Source organism: Podarcis tiliguerta, assembly GCF_965153285.1.
Source record: "Podarcis tiliguerta genome assembly, chromosome: 3".
NCBI classification, from domain to species: domain Eukaryota; kingdom Metazoa; phylum Chordata; class Lepidosauria; order Squamata; family Lacertidae; genus Podarcis; species Podarcis tiliguerta.
Genome location: NC_139536.1, coordinates 66,254,528 through 66,268,318, shown reverse-complemented (window position 1 = coordinate 66,268,318; position 13,791 = coordinate 66,254,528). Strand labels below are relative to the sequence as shown.

The 13,791-nt window shown below is 39.5% G+C and overlaps 1 protein-coding gene across 2 annotated transcripts in view; it reads right to left on the bottom strand.

The window, feature by feature from the left end:
* The window catches only part of MAN1A1 (mannosidase alpha class 1A member 1), a gene marked incomplete at its 5' end in the record, with an annotated part of 51,086 nt that overhangs the window by 16,365 nt on the left and 20,930 nt on the right, over nucleotides 1–13,791 (bottom strand). For both annotated transcript variants that reach the window (XR_014509949.1, XM_083435215.1), the window contains 4 exons: nucleotides 444–537; nucleotides 2,211–2,334; nucleotides 7,510–7,604; nucleotides 12,024–12,104. Coding sequence is in view for 1 of the 2 variants with exons in the window: in XM_083435215.1 (XP_083291341.1) it covers nucleotides 444–537; nucleotides 2,211–2,334; nucleotides 7,510–7,604; nucleotides 12,024–12,104 (394 nt within the window). The remainder of the gene's footprint in view (nucleotides 1–443; nucleotides 538–2,210; nucleotides 2,335–7,509; nucleotides 7,605–12,023; nucleotides 12,105–13,791) is intronic.

The window sequence follows — 13,791 nt, the reverse complement described above, 5'->3', positions numbered from 1 at the left end:
TGACTGCTGCATTTGTAATGAACTGTGTCCAAAGGAATTGTCCCATTCACAAAATGAGTCCCACCTGCGCAAGATAATTTCCCCTCCCTCTTCTCCCCCATGCACCCTCCCCATTCTTTTCTGAGTGTTCCCAAATCCTTCCAGAGGAGATGGGAGAGGGAGGGGAGATTCGTTGTGCTTGCATGAACAGAACAACTTTGCTATAACCACTTATAAATTATGAAAATGCATTTCTATTTCATGAAAACAAAACTATCATTATTATTTTGGTTCAGAGTATATTTAGTGCACATTTTATAAACAAACACAAGTAACGAAGGGACAAAGAAAAGCCACATTGACAGTATAGTTCAAGCAGCTTTTTAAGAAGTCTTTTAAATGTTTTGTCTTTAAACAAAATAACTGAAATGTGTGCATACCACCAGTGAAAATGATATACTTACGTTGACCCCATTGACCACTACTCGGATTTAGGTAATTAGGATAAAGACCTTCTGGCTTATCCAATCGTTTTAAAACTTTTCTTATATTCATAACCTATGTCAAATAACAAAAACAGTCATGGTGTTTCATATGCACATTTTTTGGTGTATTTTACATAAAGAATTTATTCTTTACAAAAAGAAAAGAAATGTATGACTATTCAAACTTAAGGGAAGCAACTCTTTCAAGAGTACTGGATTATATTCTAACTAAACTTCTGCTGACAATCTCATGAGCAGAGTTTTGCTTTTGGAACACATTCCACAGTGAAAAGGAAGGAGGAAAGAGGAAATGCTTTTTGCCAATCTTTCCTTCCCACTGCAGCCCCTTGAAAATCTGCTTGAAAATCATGAGAAGCAACAAAATGGGAAGAGGAGATTGACAAAAATGCTGCCCCGCCCATACTCCAACCAGACCTTCTGCAGGATTCCAGTTGCCTATATAAACAGAAGCAACCTTTGCATTTGCAGGTGAGTTGTTAGGAATCAAGCCATCATTTTATACTGGCTTGCACTCTCCTCCTGTCCCACTCTCACACACAGCCCATACTGGGATGGACATCGTCCAGAGCTATTTCGTGTAGCTAATTAATGACTTCTTGCTAGATTAGTGTTGGACATTGGCTGAAAAGTAATCTGGTTCCGTAACTCCTCAATATATGTTTGAGAACCTATGGCTGCATTTGAACTTGGGTATTCAGTAACTATAGTTAAAAAATGCAAATAACCTGTGCACAAGCTGCTTGCTGTCCTAGCAGTCCTGTTTTGCTGCTCCTTGAGCTGAGCAAGGAAACAAACCACAAACTGTTTGGCTTAGCATTATATCCAAACCAGCTGTTTGTTTCACTCTCTAAACCCGAAGCCAAGGTTTGTTCTTAGTTGCAGATTGTGGTTTGGAGAGAGAGAGAGAGAGAGAGAGAGAGAGAGAGAGAGATGCAAACCAAGAGTGCTGCTTTGGACAAAGCAGCCCTGTGTGGTTTGTTTCCAAGATCTTCTAGGAGAGCAGAATAGTGGAAGAGCCTGGGCTGGACAAGCAGGCAAATTTGTTAACTGCTTATCATTATATACAAATGAAGCATATGTTTGTAATACAGAATGCATTGGGGGCAATTATGGGTTGTGTTTCATTACAAACGTTTCATCTGAGCAACTATATCAGCTTGCCAGGCGGAAGGGTATCCATCCCTCCCATGTGCTACTCTAGGGGATCACCCAACCACTTCAGAGCCAATTTCATGGGTGCAGGGGGCACACAAGGGGAGGCCTTACTGCAAAAGCAGCTACACAGGACTTCCTCTGATGGGGTGAAATATACCCAATAAGCCCTATGTTTTTAATCCCACACTCAAGTTAGCTGGAAAACATTTCTTTTGAATCAGCACCTAAATCAGACTGTTGTGCCATAACAGGCAAGCACAACATGATTTAGGGATGATTACTACCTGTGAAACTACTAATAAGCTGGATACAAAAAACCTAATGCAGAGAAAATCCACACACGCTTTCTCTCCCTTGTTTGCAGTACAAGGTCAACCTCTAAGATACTTAAAATGTGTACACTTCTATCATCCTACTTTCATAGAACATTTGAAAGAAGTGCTGGAAACCAAATCATTTGTACTCTGAAAATAAGTTCAGAGGATCCAAAGAACAAAAATGGAGATATAACTGGCAATTGTCACACTTCCAAAAGTGTGATGCAACTACTGGCAAAAACTCTTAACTGACCTTTTCAGCAAATACTGGATTTCCAGATAAGTGGCTTAGATGCATAAATTCCAAATGCAGAGTTCCAAATTCCGCCAAAATACTGCTTCCTCCTGAAGCCCAGGGCCAGTTGCGACCAATGCCACTAAAAAGGAAAAAAAAAAAAAGTGATGTGAGATTGAGAAATAAAACAGTTACATCATCATGCACTATGTAGTAGCTTGACAAGAAAAATAAAAGCCCTGAATACTAAATGCTAAATGCAATAAAAAGCCCCTACTATGCAGCCTCTTATTTAATCACATTTGCATCTCTTCAATGTTCACATGTACTTTGCTTTTATTTCCTGTTAATGCTGTTAAGCAGTCAGAGCAGCACTTGCTTTGGAGTATGCCTAGTTCACAATACTTAGAAGAGCTGCATTACCAAATCATTTTTATGTGAACCTGAATACCCTCCAAAGATTGCAGTTCACCTAAATTAGCTATTAGGATGGAGCCAAAATAAAATGTATTATTCAGTTCCTTTTCAATATTAGCACATTTAACCTATCTGCACTGCTTTGGTACTATTGCAAGTTAAGAGGATGCCCAATTTAGCAATAAGCTTGTTTACACAGACATTACCATGAAGGAGAAGGCTTAGAGATACTAGCCCTTCCCAAGCAGATCTTCTCTTTCCTCCAGAGTACCATACATTACTGTCACATGCTTCCTTGAGTGAACTTGTCTAACAGCCTCAATACTATGAAATAAGCCCAAATTAGTTCAAAGGTGCTTATGCCCAATGGACATTGACTCCTTGTCACACTTGGCCAGCTTTATGTGATGAAAACTGAACCAGCATCCATCCTTGGTATTCTCTTCCAGCTCTTGCATGGAACTTACTAGTCTGTCATCTCAGGCTAGTTATGGTCATGAATCAGTTATCCACATGAGTGAACTCTTGATGTGACTACACCTGGTGCGAAACCTGTATTTCTTTTCTTCAAAGGTGTCTAAAACCATTATGGCAAAAAATCCATGTAGTTTACTTTCAAAATAGAAAGTTGCATAAAAATGGAGTCTCTTTTCAAAACTTTAAACTAGGATATTATACTTCATGCTATACCTGATACAAAGCATGGGCTGTTAAACAAAGCATTGACCTTCCAGTAAAATAGAAACCAAATATTACATTAAAAAGCTTTCTGTGTGAATCTTCTGTTACTTATTTTACATTGTGGTTAACAATAAGAACTTCCAAAATAGAAAGCACCAAGGATTTCTACGTCCACAAGTTCAATACACAATGCGTTTACTTTGAAATTTCTGATGAAAGCAATAAGGCAACCTATTTCAAGAGTCAGCTGAACAAAATGGAATTCAGTTTTTGAGGCCTTGTGCAAAACTTGATATAAAAATGATCCTGACCAAGACACTATTTTGCAACAAAACAAATATTCTCAGTATGCTTATATTATCATGTACATCCTTGCATAAAAGTAAATCAGACCTGGCTATGGCAATGGGCTCTACATGGGGGTACCTTTGCAGACTGCAGGAAGCTTCAACCAGTCCAGAATGGAGCAGCAAGAATGTTTGTGGGAGCTCACCCCTGGATCAGGCTACACCTATCCTGTGACAACTGCACTGGTTACATATTTATTTTCATGTACAAGTCAAAATACCAGAGATGGTTTTTAAAACCCCAAATGGCTCTGGCCTAAGATATCTGATGGGATGCCTTCGCCTGTATGTTGCTAAGCTATGGGAGAGACTCCCATCCATCAGGGAGACTTATTTTACTGTGAAGATAGCAAGGCCTTCTCAGTGGGCAGCCCCCACATTGTGCAACATGTTGTCTGCTGAAGCCTAGGTTGTTCATTCTCTTGTTTTGCATGGGTTTGTGAAGATGCTTTTCTTTCAGCTGGTTTTTGCTGATGGACTATCTGAAGAGACAGTTTTATCTCTGCTCCCTGTTTCTTTTCAGCTGTTCTTGAATGCATTTTGCCTTTACTGGGGCTTTAATGTGAATCTGATCTATTTGTTGTAAACCATCTTAAATTATGTGTATAAGTGTTTTTAAAAATCTGATCTAAATAAATATAAATTACAGTAGAAGAACTGGTAGCAAGAGATTTAGTATGCAATCCTGTGCATGTTTCCTAAGACTATAACCCACTGAATGCAGTGGGACAGCTATGTAAAATATGCATGGGACTGAACTTTTAGCTATGTATATTTTCATAGCTGCTTATGATTTATTATTCTCTCTCAACAAAATGGATATACATCAACACCACTCAGTGCCTACTTGGAAACCTGAAGAAAAATGTGCAGCACTTCATGTCTGGGATTTATTTTACTTTCATCACCATGAGATAAGTTCAAGAAACTAATAACTATTTTTTATGCATAGGCTGAAATAAAGATAGCAAACTCAACTGTCAAAGAGATGAAAATACCAGAGGGACAGAAACAAAGATCTGCACTTTCTTCCTGCCAGAGGGGCATTCATTAAAATTCTTCAGGTATTTATGCTTTCAAAGTATGTGGGCTTAAATTCACGGATTTTTTGCAACAAATTACAGGAATAGTGCTGCTGAAGAGTTTCAGATAATCAGTTGGAGCCAAGGTGTATGAAGCACGTCAAATGTGGGGCAGGCATGGGTAATTTCAGCCAGTAGCAGAAATATGCATTAAAAAAAAGAAAGACTGTATTTACATACATTTCATAAACAGTTAGCTACTTTGGTGAAACAACTGAATGGAAAAGAATAGTTAAGGAATTTCTACAACATGGCTTTATTTGAATATTTCACCTGCAGTTGTAGGCAAATCTGCAGGAATCAACAGAAACGATAAGTTATTTCTTGCCCTACATATACATTTAGGTTGCAATTAAATGCACATTTACCTCAAGTAAGTTCCACTGAACTCAGTAAATGAGAACATCCAATCTTTGTCCCATGCATGAATGAGGAAATGCAGTAGTGCAGTGGGGGGCAGGGGGAAGGAAGGGTGTAGCCCTGGGTACAAATTTCTGAGGGGGTGCAATCAGGCACCACCACCACCAGCTCCCTCATCAAGGCCGGAGCTGTGGGAAGGCAAACCGTGCACAGGCCGGGCCTTCAGGGCTGGGCCAGCACCTCCTTTTCCTCATGGCTGGCTAAGGGACACTTGTGCATGCTCCGCCTCTGGGATGGCCAAGAGGGAGGGATGAAGAAAGCACTGCCAGAGCCATGTGGGTTGCCCATAGTGCTTCGCTGCAGGGACAGGAGGATGAGGTTACACAGCGAAGCTCCTGGCTTCACGTTTCTCTGCCTTATCTCTGCTCTCAGGTTGGGGCTAGTTTGCAAGGAGAGATTCCCTTGATTGGATGCTGGCCGGCGAAGGGACTGACTGCTGCCCAGTCCACTAGGGGGCACAACACTTGCCCCGCCCAGGGCACCGGCAACCCATGCTACACCCCTGAGGAAATGTGCACATTTTTGAGAAAGATAGGAGGAGCAAAGCATAGCCTTTTCCCATCTTTCTCATACACTTGCCGCAACACATCCCTTCAGTAAAAAGCCGTAAGCTGTTTGGTCTCTTACTGTGGCGTGAACCCAACCACTTCAGATGTACATATGGCTGATTTAGATCTTTATAGTCATCCTTGGCTTACTGTTTTGTGTGTAATGCATCTGTTTATATATGAATGAATAAACATGTCGGACAAAAAAATGCTGCTTTTAAATATGACTAGTCAGTGTTTTCCTAGACTAGCACAATAGTCATTCCATTCAAAAAGCAGGTACATGAAGGCAATTTAATTATTGAAAAATCCAGATCCCAGTGCATTTTAAGTATGTACATATTTCTTTAGGTATTCAGTTTATAGCTTAGTTCCTTATTAGGAAGTACATTCCAGCTCCTGTAAATCTCAAACATATTTTTTATCATCTTTCAGAATACACTTATGTAGCACTGATTAATAAAGGCAAACAATACAAGTTTCCCATTGCTTTATGTGCTAAAGGTTTGATTAATCATTTTTCCTGGAGTTTCACACATAGCAGGGGGGAATAAAATATAAGAAAGCTGTAAGATTATATGTAACAGTGAGAGCCAGCCTTAAAGCAGTTCCCTAAAGCAAAAGCAAGCTGAACACTAAATCAGAGAACCATGAATATGAGTCTATTATTCTATGAGCCATGTGATGATAATAAATTATCTCTGAAAAAGAAATCTGTTAGATCTAAATCCCCCTACAACAGCATCTTGTATAATAGGGAGATTCAGTACCAGAACCACTCCAAAGCCGCAGGGAAGTCAAACAGATTAAAAGGCAATTCATTCAACATAGCTGTTGGCATTGGGAAGACAGGTCAGTAACACAGCCCTACTGACTTCTACTGTCAACAGTTTGTACAACCCTTCCAAGTAGCAAAGAAACCTGAAAACAGACTGAATATAAGTGTGATCCCTAACAAAGTCAAAGTGTGTAGCGTGTTCCCAGTCAGTATTCCTGCCAGTGATTTCCTTTTCAGTATAAGCCATTCAATTCCCCTTCCTGTTTAGAATTCTACAGTCCACCCCTCAGTCAGTCACCATTCTGTGCCCTCTGAGCATGCTCACTCCTCATTGAGTGGTTTGTGTTCTCTTCTGAAGGTTTTTTTTAAAAAACAATAAATAAAAATAAATCTGGTACTTCAACAAGCCTTGAGTTCCCGCAAGTCTGTCTATTTTCGCCATGTCACACACTTTGAGAAGGAGGGTGCAATTAGTAAATATTGATTTAAAAATTGCAATAAAAAGAAGAGTAAATATTTGCACTGTCCTTGCATCAATAGCTGGCTCTCATGCAGGTCACTTTTTTGTCTTTTGTACAATTTGCTATTGTATGATAGAATAAAAAGATAACCAACATAAGAGCATGGGTGTGCATAAAAAAAATACACTAGTTAGTTAATTAATTTACCATTTGCCAGTTGAAGTAAATTAAGAAAGGAATTGAAATAATTAAGTTACACCACTTTTAGAAAGTCTCAATGTGAAATTCAGGCATATTAACTTTAAACCTAGAATACTGTGGCTTCACTACCTCCTTACAAATATTCAGAGTAGACTTTGAGAAGACTGGACTTCTATTCAACTGAGACCACAAAAGTTGTTTCAGTTTGCAGAATGTCTGCAAATTGCAACAAATGAGGAAAATGAGAGAGCAATTATGTGTCATCTCATGTTATGTATTCACACAAGCCAGGAGCCTAAAAGGTAAGATAATACAGAAAATTGTCGCCTGATTGTCCATCCCAATAAATAAAGGGCAAACAGAAGCTATTCCTTGTTTATACCTTTTGATATTTAACAATGCCCAAGGAATTCCTGTCGGTGTGTTAAAGGCTGGAAGCAGTTTCTCTCCTAGTTCTACTGCTTTCTTCCGAAATACCTGTGAAATTAAAACCAGCAATAGTCAGACAAATCAAGAAACAATAAAATCTAATTCACCTGGAGCTGTGGAGCTCTCCCAGGTCAGAGTCACATTAGCCATCCTCCAACACATGGTAAGTAGGATTTGGAATACTTCATGGACACTTTCCCATAACAAAACGAGTTAGAAGCTTTGTTCTAATTTTTTAAGAAAGCTGAACATTTCTGGAAAGGGTCCTGGAAAATCTCTGAAACTGCTCTGCTTGTACACCCATCCATTCATTTATGAGACTTGTAGACCCCAAAACAGATTACATATATGAAAAACAAAATAGAATAAAAATTGAACATAAAAAATCCATAACTCCAACAAAGAAAAAATAATTTCATACTTCCTCTTTTCATCAAGCCATAAAAATTATGTACAACATACAACTCTATTCTTCATTCAGACAATCCTGCATTTTATTATTTAGTTCCCGATTTATAAACCCACCCTTCACATAGTGATCCCTGGGAGGCATACAACATAAAATCAAACTAAATCAAGCTAATGTGATTTACCACCAATGATTTACACATTTATTTGCATGTGCTCTAGTGGCCATCCTTCAAACCCATCCAATAGACAAGTGGCAGTCTATCACCACATCAGGGTACTGGTTCTAGACAAGACTTGCCAATTTCATTCATGTGCACAGGTAGGTTTTTCAAGAATGCTGGTAACTAAACTGAGTGGATCTGACAGTTCACCCACTTGAATCCGTTGCCTCTAATCCATGCCTCTGTTCACCAGCACTTAAAGATGAAAGGAGAACGATGAATAACATTGGCACAAAGCAGAGTTAGAAACAGAAAACACTTCATATGTCCAGATTTTGCTCACATTACCAAAAAAATGACTATTGCAATTTGCTAATTAGCTTTTGTTATCTTATGAGAAGAGGAGAAAAAACCCAGTGGAAAAAAGTTTAATTCAGCTAACAGTAAAACTTCTGTTAGCAGAATGTGGAAGGAAGCACTTTTCAGCTACTCCCTCTCTCTCTGCAGTCTGCCATGCCTCCCTAAATCTGCTCTGAAGGATTGGGAGGACGATCTGCAGTCAATTGAGAGAGAGGTTGATGAAAGGGGGAATAGCTGAAAACTGCTTCCTTCCACATTCTGCTAACAGAAGCCTTACCTATCTGAATGACACAAATGGATTATAAACCTAAGCAAAGATTTTTTTTTTTTTAATGTAACTAAAATTCCCTGCAAGAATACAAAGAAGAAAAATGAAAAATGTAGACAGGGCACAGAGTTTGCAGATAACTCAATGCACATGAAAGTCATTGCTTTAAATAAAATTCTTATCTACATATTACTTGAAAAGAACCTCAGTCTGGAGGAGACACTGAAAGTTCCAGGAAGTGCCTTGTAAGTTTTCCTGCTTGGTTACACACACAATCTTTTGCCTGATCAACCTATAATCTCTTAGCAGAACAAAACTCTACATCTAATTGGTCGATACTTGTTTTATTGGCTTCAGAACATCAGGGACTGCAATCTTTAGCTGATCTAAGGTCAATTCATGACAAACAGAAAAACATTTATTCCAATGAAACAAAAATGCAGGTTCAGTGTCACAAAAATTGAATTATCTAGGACTGCACAAACGACTGACAAATCCTGAATCAAAAACCGAAGCAGAGCCACTTCAAAAAGGTTTGTCTGAAGTGGATCTCTACAAAGCACTATGGGAATTCAGATGTTTAATCACAGCAAACAGTCTCCAAAAATTTCTCCTCTAGTTTGTCATAGAAGAAAAATGCCAGAGCTGGGAGAGGGAGATGTCTTTTGTGACAGACAGGTCTAGCTTTTCATCAGAGGACATCATTTTACCAGGGCTCTCCAATCACAGTGCTTTGGCAGATGGGATGCTGAATACATCACCTAGTTTTTGTCTCTTCTGTGCTTTGTCAATTCTTTGTGCTCTGCCAGTGGTGACTGCTTGGAAAACACTGAACATTAAAGCCCTTCTGCCTTTGTGCCACATGCCATAAATATCCACTCCTATCAAATCAGCTTTGTGCTTAGTTTCTGTAAATTTTGGTGCCAACTGAGCACAACACAAGCCTGAAGCTGTTTCTTTCATTCATCGTAACTCCCTAGCCACGGCACTCAACGTCCTGAAATTTACTTTCCTAGGGAAACCTCTACAATGTACAACATCTTCATAATAAAATTGTTGCCCTACAGTAAAGTGCCCGCCAGCTCAGGTGTAACACACACACCAAGAATATAGGTGTGGTTAATCCAACAGGCTATATGGGTGAATACCCAGGCGATGGTGATGCCCCAAAGTGGTATCAGACGCAAAGTCTGGCAAATCACTTCAATCTCTTCTTCCAAAGCAGTAGAAGATGGAAGGGAAGGGGGAAAGGGAACACACAATAGCGATTCACACACACGCCAGGCAAAGGAAAAGCAGGAAAGGAACAGTAAAGAAAGGAAAGGAACAAGGCAGCAGTAAAGATGGTGGACAGGAGTAAAGTTGGGAAACCAAACAAAATGGTGACTGGTAAAAGACAAAGCTGAAGAGTTAAAAACAATAACCAACCCTCAATCATACCAACCAAACAGACAAAAACACTATGGAAAACACATCATGCCACACACCACTCATATAAAGAATAATTAGAAAAAATAAGCTTTAAAGAGACAGAGGAAACACCTGAGGAGAAATCAGTAACAGGAGCCAGAGAAGATGTGTACGGCTTTCGCCGAAGGCATATTGGGAGCGATCCACATCCCAATATGTTGTCCTGCCTTTCAACCACTAGGTGGGGCCATAGACCCAACCCGATAGCCTTGTTACCACAATGTGAAATCTGTAAAGGCTGTCTTGCAGAACTGCTTACAGCTATCCTTCTGAAATTTGGCAGGATTCATCCACTTAGAAGGGACCAAATGTTTCTCTTTTCCAAACCAATGAAGTGGGGTCCAAACCAAATCTTGTGATTTATACATACCCCTAGCATTTTCTTCAGTTTCAATAAGCTGGTAAGGTAAGTAAATAATGCCCAAATTCAATGCTCTGAACTGTTGCATCTTTTAAGTAGCAATCCAATTTGGTATGCAGGTGTTAAAAGTTAATTGGAATGTCATTTTCCTACTGTTTTATCTATTAAGTGGTATCTATTAAGAATAAAGTAATTTATTCTTTCAGGGAGACACATGAAAAGGTCTCCATTCTTACAAGCCAAATTACATTTAGGACAAGTCAAATTACTTCGCAATCTCAGAGATCCTAATAAAATATGGCTATAATACTGATAACCACACAATGGTGTAATGTATGGAACATAAGCAAAGCTTGCTGTGGGACTAGAAAACTGTGGATGTAAAGCGGAGGCTGTCAGACAAAGTTGCCTGATGGTGTAAAGTTGGTGAAAGTGTTACCACAAGTAAGATGGAGTCTACAGCACAGCATCAAGAAGGAAATTCAGAGAAATTGACCACCACATTTGCTGCATGGGAAGATTTCCTCTCTCCTTCTATCGTGTGCTGTTCCACTGGTTCTCCCAAGTCCCCACCGAGCAAATTTTGGAGGTAGGGAGCAGTGTGGGGAGTTGACCAGGTAGAAGCCCCATTATGCAAATAGAAGTCCTTGCACAAGGTCTCTGCTGACGGGACTCATAAGCTGAATCCTGCCGACAGGGCAAAATAGTTGTGCTGATTTTAGGCAGCATGATACAGCGCAAGCTCACACTGTCTCCCTGCCCTGCTGCCACCCTACACTTAAGGACAGGGACCCTAAGAACAATATCCCAAGGCTTCTCAAAGAAAAGCAAAAGAATTCCCATTTTTGTCTTTTCAGCTACTGTGTATGTAAGAAAGAAAAAGGGGACATCCACCTTTCTAGACTCTCAAAGTTATTTGCATACTTGTTATGGGGGATGAACTCCACATTTGGAGTATGTAGATACAGGGTAGTTTACAGGAACTTTGGGAGTGAGAGTCTGGGAGGGGCACAGACTCCCACAAGAGATGATGGACTCTCCTTCCTTTAAGCAGAGGTTTTTAAGCAGAGGTTGGGTGGTAATCTGTCATGGATGCTTTAGCTGAAGTTCCTGCATTGAGGGGTTGGACTAGATGACCCTTGGGTCCCTTCCAACGCTATGATTCTATGACTCTCTTGAAGAGCTCAGCGATTAGGTCTTCCCATTCTTGAGACATCCCAGACCCAAGTTGTTAAGGGCTTTGAACCCAGCCTGTGCATGAGGAGGTAGTGCAAGCTTTGAGCACCAGAGTTATGTGTTGGCAGCTTTTCTCCAATTAGCCAGTCCCTGGTGTGTTGTTGGCTAACTTCCGGTCCCATAAGCCAAACTTTGGGCTTTAACCTGTTACTCAGTATTATAGATTTAGAGCTATGATTGAAGACCATAAATGATCTTACCTCTTCTCCAGAAAGGTAGTATGCTGAAAGCAGCCCACCAACAAAGCGTATGTTCACTTCAAAAACGGAAACTTCTGCATTCTATGAATACAAATACAATACATTTTTAGGTAAATTATAGTGAATTTTCAACATGAAAAGGAAACACAATGTCTGCAGTAGTATCCAGTTGTTTCTAGGGTCTGGTTTGCATGACATGGTAAGCCAAATTTTGGCAGGCAGCTCGAGAGGAGCTTGCAGCTGCTTTGCTCCTCCTGGTGCTTTTAACTCCTGTGCTGCACTGAGCTAAGTCAAGGTTTGGCTGAGCACGTTGTTTGAACCCAAGCTCATGGTAAGGTTCTCTCCTCACTAAACACAAGCTGTATCCATGATTTTTTTTAAAACAAACTTGGCTCCATATCACAGACAGTGAAGTCACTATGAACTCTTTGCCTCCAGGAGGATAAGCTATCCAAAGATTTAAGCATAATTCTTGCCCAATTTGCATTCAGTGTTTATGCCAGTTTTAAGCTTCAAAATGCAGTATGAAAAAGTTTATATTCAGAAGCAGAAATAAAACGATGCTTCACAAAGACAGAAACGTCAGTTAAATTCCAAGAAAATGTATTCCTTGTTTCCACAATGAAGGAAATATTTCACCTAAGGAAGCGTTTAACAGACTACTAAAACCATTTGAACCTCACACCCTTACCATGCCCACAGCACTACATTTTTGTTTTTAAAAAACCCTTAGGAATAGGATTATTGGCAAAATCTCTTTGTGAATCATACCTTTATGGAACAAACAAATTTTCAGGATGTGAAAATTATGACTTTCCAGGAAAGACAGTTCTTCCTGTATTCTTTATGCCCATTTCTTTGTTGCAAATAGTTACACCATTTTACAACAATTAACCCATTATGCGTTATTTGTTACACTATTCACACACTTCTTGGGGTTTTTTTAAAGTATTATTCTGGGAAAACATGAAGCCTCAATTCAGAACATGATCCTGATCTTGACTGGGACTCTGCAGTGGTTTCTCATCCAAATTCCCCCATCTCCTATTTGCCCCTAAATGTACTGTCTGCTATAAACAGCACTGCCAGGAGCAGGAGCAGCCACAGGAATAACTTCTTGGTGGAGAACTGGCAGCTGTAGGCTATTCTTCTGTTTAGTACTCTGTGGGGCTGATTTTCATCCAGAAAGCAAAATTAAGCACTTAAAAACAACAGCCTGTGCTTAACATGTAGTTGGGCCATTAATTACTGCCTAGCTTATGCCAATTTTTTTTATAACAAGACAAAAACTTTGCATATAGCTACATCTCTCTTTATTAGTATATCAATTTCATAACATGATACATTTTGTTTTAAATGTGGAGAGAAAAGATATCACAAAACTTAAAACTTTTTATCATATATTAAATTACTCAACTTTCTCTCACACAATCTAAGGATACTATCATTTTAAATTCTAAATAAACCTTGCAGATTTGCTGAGGCTAACAACTGTACAAACCATAGCATTTCTAGAGTATGTTACACAATCCACTGAGGCATGTGGAACAAATGAAGCAAGAGATTGTAGTCAGCGTAGACATGAAAGCTCTGTATTTAATAGGAGAGCTATCCTTAAGCTCATTATGGCAAGCTAGCATCACCCTGGGAAAACATGTGGATGAGAGAGATTTGAAGAGAAGCTGAAGAGGCTTTACTTAACTTCTAGGAAACCAGTCTGCATTTGAATGGGAATGTGGGGGAGAAGACAATGAGGAGTCTTATTCAA